This window comes from Oncorhynchus nerka, linkage group LG10 (assembly GCF_034236695.1).
Source record: "Oncorhynchus nerka isolate Pitt River linkage group LG10, Oner_Uvic_2.0, whole genome shotgun sequence".
Lineage (NCBI taxonomy): Eukaryota > Metazoa > Chordata > Actinopteri > Salmoniformes > Salmonidae > Oncorhynchus > Oncorhynchus nerka.
In genome coordinates, this window is record NC_088405.1 from 86450870 (window position 1) to 86465621 (window position 14752).

Sequence of the window (14752 nt, forward strand, 5' to 3'; positions counted from 1 at the left end):
ATAATATAACTCATTGTTATTACAGTGCTATAATGTTGCTATGACACTCAGCAGTATGGCTTTGGACCAGTCACCAGCAGAGAGCTCTTGACCTCAATGCACAGTCTACATGCAGAGAGCTCTTGACCTCAATGCACAGTCTACATGCAGAGAGCTCTTGACCTCAATGCACAGTCTACATGCAGAGAGCTCTTGACCTCAATGCACAGTCTACATGCAGAGAGCTCTTGACCTCAATGCACAGTCTACATGCAGAGAGCTCTTGACCTCAACGCACAGTCTACATGCAGAGAGCTCTTGACCTCAATGCACAGTCTACATGCAGAGAGCTCTTGACCTCAATGCACAGTCTACATGCAGAGAGCTCTTGACCTCAATGCACAGTCTACATGCAGAGAGCTCTTGACCTCAATGCACAGTCTACATGCAGAGAGCTCTTGACCTCAATGCACAGTCTACATGCAGAGAGCTCTTGACCTCAATGCACAGTCTACATGCAGAGAGCTCTTGACCTCAATGCACAGTCTACATGCAGAGAGCTCTTGACCTCAATGCACAGTCTACATGCAGAGAGCTCTTGACCTCAATGCACAGTCTACATGCAGAGAGCTCTTGACCTCAATGCACAGTCTACATGCAGCTGTGCAAATCAACTCAACATAAAGCTATAGTCACAATGCAAATGGCTGTCGGTGGAAGTTAAAGAAACCATAACAGTCTGTTGGTGGCTGAAGCCAAAGAAAGCAGAGAAGAGAGAGCACTGAAGACGTGTGAGGTAAGAGTAATGTTATGGCAGAGTGCTCCATTACTTTGGATCCAGTTTGGCAAAGACAGGATGGATATCAAGGAGGTGAAGAATGTTTCAGTCACAGAGGAAAAAGCACCTTCTATACCATGTTCATTATTGACATGATTTATCAGTACTGTTTTATCCCTCTCATGATTGCAATCATGGTTCATTAATAGCACCATGTCTGTTGACTATACTAATGACATCACTGACTGTTCGCTTTAACATCACATTAAACTCTACCTGCTTACACGACTACTTTACTGTCAACATTGTTACTTCCTGCACCTCCTCATTCGATATCCAGAATTCTCCTCTATGCTTTCCTACAATATGCAGCCCTTCATCTCTCCAGAAACTAAAGCTCCACCTAATGTCCCAAATGCCCAGTGGCTACTAAATCAGATGTAAACATGTTTATTACGTGAATAATCTATGAAAGCTCGAGAGACGCAAACGCCGTCATGAACTCAGTCAATTATTATGCAGAATTCTATATATGCTCCAACTGACAATCATTAAACAGATGTAGGAGCTTAATAAATAGTTTGTTCCTGATCATTTTTTTTGCACCGAATGTTCAGATGAGCTTTGTGATTTACATACTGTAAATTCACTGAAAACCCACACTAACACACGGTTATGTTAACAGTATTGCACTTTTTATGTAGCCTACTTCTTGCCAGCTAATAGCCTAACCACCAATCGATCAAGCAACATAATGGACAAAATATTATTTTACTGTAACAATATACAGTGCCTTTGGAAAGTATTCAGACCCAATTACTTTTTCCAAATCTTGTTAGGTTACAGCCTTATTCTAAAATGGATTAAATAGTTTTTCCCCCCTCATCAATCTACAAACAGAACCCCATAATGACAAAGCAAAAACAGGTATTTAGAAATGTTTGCTAATTTCTTGAAAAAAAAAAAAACGGAAATATCACATTTACATGAAGTGTTCAGACCCTGTACTCTATTGAAGCACCTGTGGCAGGGATTACAGCCTAGAGTCCTCTTGGATATGACACAACAAGCTTGCCACACCTTCTCTGCAGATCCTCTCAGCAGGCTTTCATCAAGGATCTCTCTGTATTTTTCTCCGTTCATCTTTGCCTCAATCCTGACTAGTCTCCCAGTCCCTGCCACTGACAAACATCCCCATAGCATGATTCTGCCACCACCATGCTTCACCGTAGGGATAGTGCCAGGTTTTCTCCTGACGTGAAGCTTGGCATTAAAGCCAAATATTTACATCTTACATCTTTAGGTGCCTTTTTGGCAAACTCCAAGCAGGCTGTCATGTGCCTTTTACTGAGGACTGGCTTCCATCTGGCCACTCTACCATAAAGGCCTGATTGGTGGAGTGCTGCAGAGATGGGAGAACCTTCCAGAAGGACAACCATCTCCACAGAGAAACTCTGGAGCTCTATCAGAGTGACTATCGGGTTCTTGGTCACCTCCCTGACCAAGGCCCTTCTCCCCCGATTGCTCAGTTTGGCTGGGCGGCCAGCTCTAGGAAGAGTCTTGGTTGTTCCAAACCTCTTCCATTTAAGAATGATGGAGGCCACTGTGCTCTTGGTGCAGACATGTTTTGGTACCCTTCCTCAGATCTGTGCCATGACACAATCCTGTCTTGTTTTTTTCTCTGGCATGCACTGTCAATTGTCTTTTTACTTTATGAGAGAGAGAGAGAGAGAGAGAGAGAGAGAGAGAGAGAGAGAGAGAGAGAGAGACAGAGAAAGAGAGAGAAAGAAAGAGAGAGACAGAGAAAGAAAGAGAGAGACAGAGAGAGAAAGAGAGACAGAGAGAGAAAGAGAGAGACAGAGAGAGACAGAGAGACAGAGAGAGACAGAGAGAGAGAGAGACAGAGAGAATACCCCCACACACACTGTAATTGGTCCCATGTGTCTAGCGGGGAGCCACACCCTAACTGACTGTCTCTCTACCATCGCTCCAACACCCTGTCTATGGCCTGTAATCAGAGCTGAGGTCTCAGATGAGGACAGCCATCTGACTAAGGTGAATATGTAGCCTCGTCTCTGCTGCAGACAGCCAGTTACATCATGTACACATAACTCTCACATTAATGACTTGAGAATGGGTTTAATGGGTTCTAGCAACACAATAGTAAATACTGACTTCATTTGACAGACTTTTTCTTGGCAATGGTAGGCCTACTGAGGTACTGTTAACATTAGTTGTGATGGACTGGGCACAGACATCTATTCCACGTATTTTCATTGATGAATCTAGCTAGCTGACTAATTCAGACGAAAAAGAGGGCTGTTAATTAATGACTAATACATTAATGAGTAAACAAGGAAACCACAAAGAATGTAGGGTCCCAGGTGTGATGTCTGCTGGGAGGTATGACATCACAGCCAGGGGAGTAACGGTGGGTTATCATCACACGACTCCTCCATCACTACACCTAACAGAATAAAGGGATACACAGTTAAACTAACATTTTAGTCATTTAGCAGACACTCTTATACAGAGCGACTTAAAATAAGTATTTTGCATCAAATTAATTAATTAATTGGGCAGCAAATACTTGTTTGGTCAGAGACTAAGTTAATTTGCGATGGACAGCTATCATTCGTCTGGTTCATATCCTCTTCTGTGACTACATCAGTCAGTCTCAGACACAAAGGCCTTTGTTCTCTGGATCTGAGTCTCCCTCTCAAAATAGGACCTGAATAAGTGTTAAAGGCCTCCTCTTCCGACAACCACATCTCTTTCTGGAATTTCCAGTGCTGTAAAGTACTTAAGTAAAAAATAATTTCAAGTACTACTTAAGTAGTTTTTGGGGGTATCTGTACTTTACTTAATATTTTGACAACTTTTACTTCACTACATTCCTAAATCAAATATTGTACTTTTTACTCCATACATTTTTCTTGACACCCAAAAGTTATTTAATTTGAATGTTTGGTAGGGCAGGAAAATAGTCAAATTCACGCACTTATCAACCAAGCATCCCTGGTCATCCCTACTGCCTCTAATCTGGCGGACTCACTAAACACACATGCTTAGTTTGTAAATGATGTCTGAATGTTGGACCGTTGCTCTCCATGAATAAAAAAAAACAAGAAAATGGTGCCATCTGGTTTGCTTAATATTTGAAATGATTTATACTTTTACTTTTGATACTTAAGTATATTTTGGCAATAACATTTACTTTTGACACGTATTTATATTTTAAACCAAATACTTTTAAACTTCTACTCAAGTAGAATTTTACTGGGTGACTTACTTTTACTTGAGTTATTTTATATTAAGGCTTTGGAAAACATTGGTTTAAATGAGTGAATCACACTCAAAAAGACCAACGTCATGTGTTTTCAATAGGAATTGGTGAAAACATTCTCCTTAGCTGTTGAGCAATGTCAACAGAGAGCATGTGAGGTGAGGAGCCTTCGTTTAGACTTGCATTTCCTGCCACTGCGTCGGTCTGCCCTGTAAGCAATGTGCTGCTTCAGCACATGGTTTTCAAAACCCTTTTTAAAAAGGGAGAAAATTAAATATAAAAAGGGAAAAAACTGAGCAGTGAAACTAAACTCCCACATTTCAAGTCTGGCATAGTGACGGCTAGGCAGACATTGCCTAAAAAAAACTTTCAATAGTCATAAACAAAGGCAAGAGACACCAGTAAGCCAGCTAGGTGGAAAAGAGTGGAGCGAATTAAGATACTACTCAATCTCATTTGTCCTACTGAAGTAAAAAGTCCAAGTTTTAGCCTATCTGTCTATGGATGATATATTCTATGTCAAGGAGAATATAATACCCTATTGGATTTCTTGGTTATTGTCTTCAAATTATACCAGGAAATTGAATTAATTTTAATTCATTTTGAAAAGGTGTATAAGCTTTGCCATTTTACTAGGCTAGCTTATGGGCAAGTCATACTAATGCATATACTGAACAAGTCTTCCACATGGATTTTGTCCTTGAACCCTCCTTTTCCCTTTCCAAATCATTCCTGCAGGATTAAAAACCACTCAATTGTCAACTGCTGGATTTCCCTTCAAATCTACATTTATTTACATTCATTTCCATAGTGCACAGTACTGCTATGTACTATATTTACAGACGCACATATCTTCTGTTCCACATTTTCTAAGTCAAGGCATATGTTATGTCTAATTGTTTCCAGATCAAAAATTATAGCATGGGATCCAGTTTATTGCAATAGGGTCCAGCAAATTCTTGTGCACCAGAGAATAAGAGTCTCTTTAGCTTTTGTGCAAAACGCTGCTCACAACAGGCAGCCCTATGATCTCAACAGAGGATTGCCCTCTTTCCACATTAAAAGGGTTTTGTTACTCGATTACCCAATGTGGAAAATATGTGACAGCTGTGAGTTGAGGGAGACAGTAGTCAAGTATCCGCTTTACATCACACCAATGCATAGGAATAAGAGTTTGTATCTATTCGAAAGTGGTTTTGGAATTTAGACAAGGACAGGGCATATTAAGTCCAACGTGGACAGATGTAGAGCATGGAAACAGTACTTAGTGCCATGGAAACAGAGTCTCTGTATTTTCCATAATCTTTCAAAGCAATGCATCAGTCATTTTGGTTCAAGGCACTTACATCATGAAATTAGAATGCAATTTTGTTTAGGCTACCCTGTGTTTCCATGTCTACTGTATCTCAAATGGCTCAGAAACTGTTCTGGCTTCAAGTCTAGGAATCTAAAGACAAATACTAACTCTGCATTAGTAATTAGAGAGGAGTAAACAACAACGTGCAGAGCTTGTTTGCTCGGCTCCATTTGATGCAGTTGGCCTAATACTATGTTACAGTTGTTTTATGCCCTCACCAACAGGTAACAGCTCTCATCAGCTGCCATCAGTGGACCAGGTAGATTAAAGTAGACAGAATGTGAGGCGACATCTAGACCAGTCATAATAACAGCCTGTCTGTCTTTGTCGTCTTCCCTCAATGTCTTATAGACTCAATGACTAACAGAGAGAAGCTCAATAAAATGTATTCTCTGCTAGAATTTGGAACTTAGTTAAAAGTATTTTGACAATATCTCTGAGGACTGTATAATGATGACTCCACTAGGCCCCATCGGCATATGTACTGTAGCTATGCGAACTGTGGACAAGACAAACACAGCACCATGAATCAACCCAGACCTATGGCCTGCATGCGGAGAGACAGCCATAAGTCTGCCAACAGCATTAGCCACTATTGATGGGATGTGATGCAAGAGACAACCCGTCTCTGTGGCTATATATTATATTGAGGCGTAAGATCATGTCATCGTTCTTTGTTTGCCAGCCGATCTGTTCATCTGAACATTACTTTCAAACAAAGGCTGTCTCCTGCAGGATGGACAGCAGTGACATCAGAGAGGAGTGAGCGATGACGACCCAGGGAGAGTCAGAGGAAGGGAGGAACAGGGATTGTGTGTGTGTGTGTGTGTGTGTGTGTGTGTGTGTGTGTGTGTGTGTGAATAGTTTTCCTCATTGTGAGTCATGAGATCATATTTTGATTTGGTATCTTTTACAAAGCAGTACAACACCAGAGGAGTCCAGTATTGACAGGTGACGTGTTCCACAGTGAGAACCACTATTCTAGACCGGCTCAGCCCAGGCCAGCCCATTGGTCTTATGTCCTTACCAACAGACAGCAACCATGGCAGGCTCTCAGAGAGATGCATCCAGGTGGGTCAGTACTGTCAGAGGAGCAGTAGCCAGATGAAATGACTCATCACTCCTTCACTGCCCAGGCTGTGTCCTGAATGGAACCCTATCCTTAGAGAGTGCACTATTCTGGACCTGGACCTACACTTTTAGAAAAAAGGTTTTTCCCGAAAGGGTTCTTCAGCTGTCCCCATAGGAGAACCCGTTTTGGGTTCCAAGTAGAACCCTCTGTAGAAAGGATTCTACATGACACCCAAAAGTGTTCTACCAAAAGTGTTCTACCTGCAGCCATAAGGGTTCTTCAAAGGGCTCTCCTACAGATAGTACCTTGACATGAGTGTAGGACTCTGGTCAAAAGGGCACTTTACAGGTGACAGGGTGTGTTGCATTTTGTATGCAGTACAGTCCTTAGTTCTCAGAAGATGACGCTACCAGCCACCGTCATAAACGGTCAGCCAGCTTGCAATCTTGAGCCACAGCTTTACAGGAATTGACATAAGCCCATTTCAATGAATGATAAATTAACTGTTTCCCCTTTTCATGTACCAGCGCCAAACCAATGGGCCAAACCAGGAGATGTGATCTGGTGTAATCATAAGGGTTATCTGAATTTCACATGCCACTCTGAGAGCCCACCCAGAGCTTTAAATAGAGAAGAAAGCAGCTGAAAAGCATACGAGGGAATGCCCCATTTTAAAAATACACACTGACTCAATATGACCCTGCATCTCCAATTGGCCTACCTGCTTACATGAATCTACACTCAGACCATCTGACACAATGTACACCAAGTATTCATATTGATGATATATTTAACAGAGATCAATTGCCACAGAAAAAGGAATTGAAACTCTGAGGAGATTCCCTCCACATGCAGTAAACTGCCTGTGTGACGTTCTATTCTATTTTTGTGGTTATCTGTTAAAATCAACATTCAGCTTATTCGGGCTCCATTAGTTCATTTTCCGAATCGACTCATATGCAGGTAATTACCAAAATCACATGGTTCAGTGACCCAGGCACAAACACTGTGTTCCTATTGGTAGGCCTGTACAATGGTATATTTAAGAAATAAGAAATGAGGAGGTGTGGTATATGGCCAATATACCACGGTTAAGGGGTGTTCTTAGGCACAACGCATCGCGGAGTGCCTGAACACAGCCCTTAGCCGTGGTATATTGGCCATATACCACAAACCCCCGAGGTGCCTTATTGCTATTATAAACTGGTTACCAACGTAATTAGAGCAGTAAAAATGTATGTTTTGTCATACCCGTAGTATACGGTCTGATATACCACGGCTGTCAGCCAATCAGCATTCAGGGCTCGAACCACCCAGCTTATAGCCTTAGGGCTCTGGTAGAAAGTAGTGTACTATGTAGGGAATAGGGTGCCATTTAAAATGCAGCCATATAGTGTGCATGTATGATTGTACTTTAAGTTGTTTTCCCATAGCTGTTCCCAACTCACCTGCAGATCGAAGAACTTGCTGTAGCGCCTGAAGATGACCTCAGTGCTGCCATCAGACCAAGACACTTTGATGATGTAAACCTGATAGAAAGAACAAAAGGGGTTACCTTTAAAACCTTTAACTCTTACAGAGCATATAGTTACTATTACTGCATAGGTGTGACGACAAGGACCCATATTAATTCAAATAGATCCATCCATATATTCATGGTAACAGTGTAATAACCTCAATATGCTGTTAAACCCATAATAGCTTCAAAGGTGAAATCCCTTGATGACTCCATTTCTGATTCATGGTCACACCTAGTCCATAATGACGTGGATTCAAGGAAAGACAAATTAAGTTACTAGGTACATTGTGTGGTTCAATTTGGTGTCATGTCAACCATTTTCTACAGAATGGATCTGACATCCTTTCATATGATATCACTTCCTTCCCACACCGTGAGATCATAATTTCCTGTGTAAAAGATCATGTCTACTACTCACGCATTGGGATAACACAATTGTCGTCTTGCAAAGGATGCATGGACAATAGACATACAGTGCATTCGGAAAGTATTCAAACCCATTGACTTTTTCCACATTTTGTTACGTTACGGTCTTATTCTAAAATGTATTAAAAACATTTTCCCCTCATCGATCTACACACAATAGCCGATAATGACAAAGCCAAAACAGGATTTTAGAAATTTTTGCAAATGTAGAAAAATAAAAAACAGAAATACCTTATTACATAAGTATTCAGACCCTTTGTTATGAGACTCGAAATTGAACTCAGGTGCATCCTGTTTCCATTGATCATCCTTGAGATGTTTCTACAACTTGATTGGAGTCCACCTGTGGTAAATTCAAATGATTGGACATGATTTGGAAAGGCACACACCTGTCTATATAAGGTACCACAGTTGACAGTGCATGTCAGAGCAATTGTCGTAGGAATTGTTGTAGAGCTCAGAGACAGGATAGTGTCGAGGCACAGATCTGGGGAAGGGTACCAAAAAATGTCTGCAGCATTGAAGGTCCCCAAGAACACAGTAGCCTGCATCAATCTTAAATGGAAGAAGTTTAGAACCACCAAGAGTCTTCCTAGAGCTGGCCGCCTGATCAATTTGAGCAATCGGGGGAGAAGGGCCTTCGTCAGGGAGGTGAATAGGAACCAGATGGTCACTCTGACAGAGCTCTAGAGTTCCTCTGTGGAGATGGGAGAACCTTCCAGAAGGACAACCATCTCTGCAGCACTCCACCAATCAGGCCTTTATGGTAGAGTGGCCAGATGGAAGCCACTCCTCAGTAAAAGGAACATGACAGCCCTCTTTGAGTTTGCCAAAAGGCACCTAAAGACTCCAGACCATGAGAAACAAGAGTATCTGGTCTGATGAAACCAACATTTAACTATTTGGCCTGAATGCCAAGAGTCACGTCTGGAGGAAACCTGGCACCATCCCTACAGTGAAGCATGGCGGTGGCAGCATTATACTGTGGGGGTGTTTTTCAGCGGCAGGGACTGGGATTGAGGGAGGATCGAAAGAGGGAAAGATGAACGGAGCAAAGTACAGAGAGATCCTTGATGAAATCCTGCTCCAGAGAACTCAGGACCTCAGACTGGGGCGACGGTTCACCTTCCAACAGGACAATGACACAGCCACAGCCAAGACAACGCATGAGTGGCTTCGGGACAAGTCTCTGAATGTCCTTGAGTGGTCCAGTCAGAGCCCGGACTTGAACCCGATCGAACATCTCTGGAGAGACCTGAAAATAGCTGTGCAGCGATGCTCCCGATCCAACCTGACAGAGATTGAGAGGATCTGCAGAGAAGGTGAGAAACTCCCCAAATAAAGGTGTGCCAAGCTTGTACAGTCATACCCAAGAAGAAGGCGCTTCAACAAAGTACTGAGCAAAGGGCCTGAATACGTATATAAATGTAATATTTCCATGTTTTATTTAGCAAAATTTATTTTTTTTAAACTGTTTTTGCTTTGTTATTATGGGGAATTGTACGTAGATTGATGAGGGAAAAAATATGTAACACATTTTAGAATAAGGCTGTAACGTAACAAAATGTGGAAAAAGTCAAGGGGTCTGAATACTTTCTGACTGCACTGTATGACATACCACCACTGTGTGACAGCAGAACATTGCACTACATGACTCAATACTGTGCTTTTTCAGATTCAAAAACACAGGCAAATTGACCATTCCTTTGTCCTGAAGTTTCTATCAGTATGTTTCCTTAATTCCAACTGTATTTTCCATTTAAGGCGTCTGTATGCTTCCCATCCAAAACAGTTCGGAAGAGTTTGTGCATATATTATTACAACATTTTGTGAGGTTTTGGTTCGTTTTAAACTTTGGACTTGGCTGACATTTTTTCTTGAGGCAAGCCGAAGTCGGTAGCCAAAGTTTTTTCCCCTTCGTCGGTGATTGGTCAACAGTAGGGATACTTTAAAAAATGTTTTTTTTTGTCATTCAACAAGAGATGACTTGTTTTCATGTACATTTTACCATTGAGAAATACTGCACCAAACATCTTAGTTAGATGTGAAATTGCATGACTAAGATCTCCTCTGCAAAAAACGTCTAAATGAATGACAGATTTCTAAACTATCATAGAATAATGCTGACTATTTTGAGGAAGTGTGTACTGGCTATGGCGTCTCAAAATGGACAAACAGTACTCTTGACGTTGTTTTACCAATGTTTTTAGCGAAGGTCTTTTAAGGGAGTATAACAGCACACACATTTGTTTCGCCGAGTTTGGCTAGGCGATAGCAGAACTGCAGCATGCTGATGCCTTTAGGGGTGCCATGAAATACTGGGGATTCTTCTTGTAACATCAGTGAAACCAACCATTGGTAAATATAACATATTTTGCATCACCACCCTAAGATCAAAGTACTAAACCCGACAGTGAATGAAAATAAAGCATCTTGCAGGCTGTCAACATTTAATAATGGCCTGTTGGTACTTGACATACAAGTGCAACAAACACTTTCTTTTTTGTAAAGTGAGAAAGAGAATCTGTGAGGTTATCGGACGGAAACTCCACACTGATTGTGTCTGGCTGAGTGCTTCTGTTGGCCTCTGTCCCAGGCCGGGCCAGCTCGGCCTGGCCCAACTCCCTGCCCTCCCTGTAGGAGACGAAACGCTATGGAAGATGCTAATAAACACAGGGCTCAACGCAGGGCACACAACCAGTAAACCAGCAGATGAAGGAGACACAGGAGCTCAAGATCTTTATATCCTCCACCTCACTGGGCATTTTTGTACGACGTAACCAGTCATCAACATCATCATCATACATCCAAAAACTCAAACCCTTTACGGAGACTGAGGAGTGGTTATCGAAATAAGAAAACAGCCCACACTCAGCTCCTAACCCTTTCACTGTGCATTAGAGATCATTCAAAACAGAAACCCTGAGGTGGCTTGGATGCTTGGATACAGCAACAAAAACACTCTTGGGATGCACTGATCACAGCACCATCAGAAAGTAGAATACTGTATATTGTAAGCATGCTTCATCATGTTTTGCAGTCTGCACACAAGGCATTCTCATTATCATTCTGATAGCTCAGGAATTTTGTAGTAAGCCTACTGTCCATTTGTATAAGGTAATATTGTAATGGAAGTGAGCAACACAACAAGTTGTTGTCAAGACTAAACAAAAATGGTCCGGACCTTCATGACAGACTGTCTCAAACTGCATGTCTTGCTTCTGCTCTCTGTCCTGGACAGAAGTGTGCAGAAGGGCAATCCTTGTTCAAACATTCTGCCAAGGCCTTGTGTACTCTGAGCTAACAATGACCTTGAGAATAGATGAGTGAGTAGTATGCTTCCTGGTCAACAAATACCAATACCTGAGGTCACGGTTTTCTACTACAGTGTGTAGCCTATAGGTGAGCATGAAGGCCTGGTAGGCAGTAGGGCTGAGAATGGCCAGGGACCTTAAGATATGATATTATCATGATACTTAGGTGCAAACATTCTATGTTTTGTAATTCGATAATGTGATTTTATTGCATTTCGATTTTCAGCTCCCAGTTTAAAAAGAAGATGGAGAACAAGTTATGAAGGAAAAATACTGGAGTTGTAAAACGATATGATATATAATTTAAAAATAATATACCGATATGTAACTGTATCGATGTTTTACCTCATCAGGATGGACTACCCAAACAATCACACTGTAACTCAAATCATGCATTGCTTCTCCGCTTCAGATATATGGTTCTCTCAACCGTTCTGAAATATACATTAGACCAATCAAAATCTATGACAGCTATTCGAAGGCTACCTTCGCGATGTTTTGAAAGGTCTGTGTCAGGTTTTATACACACATACACCTATCATACACATACACCTATCATACACATACACCTATCATACACATACACATATCATACACATACACATCATAATGTGTTCGTAACAGACTTGCCTAGTTAAATAAAGGTTCAAATATTTAAAAAATCATGCCCCGGACTGCATTACGAACCTCACTGGTGACCTTATCGTTCCTCCGACAGCATACTGCATATACTTTTACTGTTTATAGTTTACTGTAATAGTAATATAACAAAATAAAGTGGCAGCAGTTTTGGAAATAACTGTTTTCAATTTTGGTCGTGTGTTTTTTAATATTTAATAAAGTTATAACCAGGTGTAGACTACATTCTAAGTGTGCAAAAGTTATCAGAAACCAAACCAACAACTTATAATAGTAACATTATTTTACTACAGTAGCCTAATAAAGTGGAAATTAAAACAAACAACACCAAGAGTCAGAGAAAAAGCGCATGCCTGGTACTCGGTTATTTCCAGATGTTGACATGTGGTCTCTAAAGAAAAAATAAATTGAACATTTTCAATGCTAAACCTCTCCCTATCCATTCACTCCACTTTTCTTTAGATGCATGCAACATGGTCGCACTGTAATTTTTCTTCCAGCGACTGTTTTGGTCAAATGTAATTCGATACTCTCTTTGTTTTAACTTTATCGAATCAAGAAATGTTATCGAAGATAAAAACGTGTGGCACATACATTCCTACAATATACAGACGTGGTCGGCCCTCTCCTGAAAAAAAACTTGTTGACTTACATAGTGTTTGTTCGGATTTCTCCTCTTCTGTACATCTTGAACTGTTACTTCGTGCACAGTCCGCCTTGCCATGATGTTCTCTTTCAGAGCCTCCACGAACAACAACAGGCCGGTTTAGAAACGATCAGACCTGAATGCCAAAGTTTACGCAGCCAACCTTTGTCATTCGTCAGATCCTTGATTGCTGGATGAAACAATTGGGATACTATTTCGTAGATGGTTCACGTCAGATTTCCTGTCCCACATTCAGTCTTTACTCTTCTTGCCCTGTCCGGCAGGCAGTAGGCTGTCTGACCTTCTCTGAACCAAACTCCCAGTCTATCCCAGCTCACCGACTCTAATTTGACAACGGGAAGGTTTCCACAACATAAAATGGGTGTATTCATTACGTCCTGCAACGGAAACCGATTGCCGTTTAAGAACCAAACGGAAGCAAATGGGGAGGGACCTACTTGAATTTGTCCAATAGAAACTCTCGTTTTCGTTTGGAGTAAATGGGTTATGTTGCTAAACGTTTTTCAACAGACGAAACGTTTTTGGAACAGAATCGGTCCGTTAGTCAGTCATACAGTCCGGCAGTAAATCATACCGTCCGGCAGTCACCAACAAAGATGAGCTACGGTACAGTATGTCAAAGATTATTTAGGCTAGAGGCCTAGGCCTGCTATAGGCATGTTTAAATCTGAATTTGAAGTTTACTGGGAGAATGTCTTTGGGCAACTTTTCCTTTTGATAGACTTCTTTATAAAGTGAAATGGTTCCCAACACTTTTGGGAAGGAGACAGATTTGAACTGATAAACAGCTTTTACTGTTATAACTATAGTTATAACAGTAAACTATATAACCATACAGTTAACAGGCCTTTAACCCATTTTTTTAAACCCTTTTTACCTTGGGGATTTGATCTAGAAATCTTTCATTCACTGGCCCAACACTCCAACCACTAGGCTACCTGCCACCCGATGATTAATGTATTATGTGAAATGACTTTATATTGTAAACATTATAATATGCTCCTGTAAGTCGCTCTAGATAAGAGTGTCTGCTAAATGACTAAAAATGTGTATTTAAAAAATGTAAAATATCACATTACTGTTAACGATAAATATCCTAAAGAATCAGCCAATGGCTTCATAGCAAGGCACAACTTCAAGAATGCCATACCACACATGCCTGGCAATTTTCCCTCGTGTTCACAAGAATTCTGGACAAACAGCATGGTGTAGAAAACCAATGCTCTTATCTGTCACTCGACATCATTGCCTGGTCTTCTTGTCTCTGTCATCATTAAATATAGGTGACACGTCATTGGATACGAATGAGCCATCCTTGAAGGTTGTGCTGGTGAGCCAAAACAGAGTCTCTCAAGCTGCAACCGAGCTGTGTGTCACCAACAGATGGATTGTGTCTGTACAAATACACAACATAACCTCTGAGCTAAGAATACCGTGTTTATTGTGTTAACTGTGTCAGAAGGTAGTACAAAGGGTAAGGACAAGCAGTTGATGAAGTGGCATTCTTATTGACGGTGATAGAGACTGTGTTTTTGGAACCCTTTCAATGGTCTTTCTATTCAGGTAAGCATTGATCAGATGTGCAGAAAGTGCGCATTATAAAGAGTGTATGTTTTGCCTTTTATTTATTTAAAAAAAAAAATGTACATGGAAAAATACTAATTAATTTAGAAAGACACAAATGTTTAAGGTAGCAGAAAAACAAACAATTATTC

At 41.0% G+C, this 14752-nt stretch overlaps 1 protein-coding gene across 1 annotated transcript in view; it reads right to left on the reverse strand.

Moving 5' to 3' along the window:
- Positions 1-13396, reverse strand: part of sh3pxd2b (SH3 and PX domains 2B) — a 54677-nt gene extending 41281 nt beyond the window's left edge. Inside the window, 2 exon segments of the mRNA XM_029671763.2 lie at positions 7921-8001; positions 13023-13396. Coding sequence (XP_029527623.2) covers positions 7921-8001; positions 13023-13094 — 153 coding nt within the window. The 5' untranslated portion in view covers positions 13095-13396.
- Between the last annotated feature and the right edge of the window lie 1356 nt (positions 13397-14752).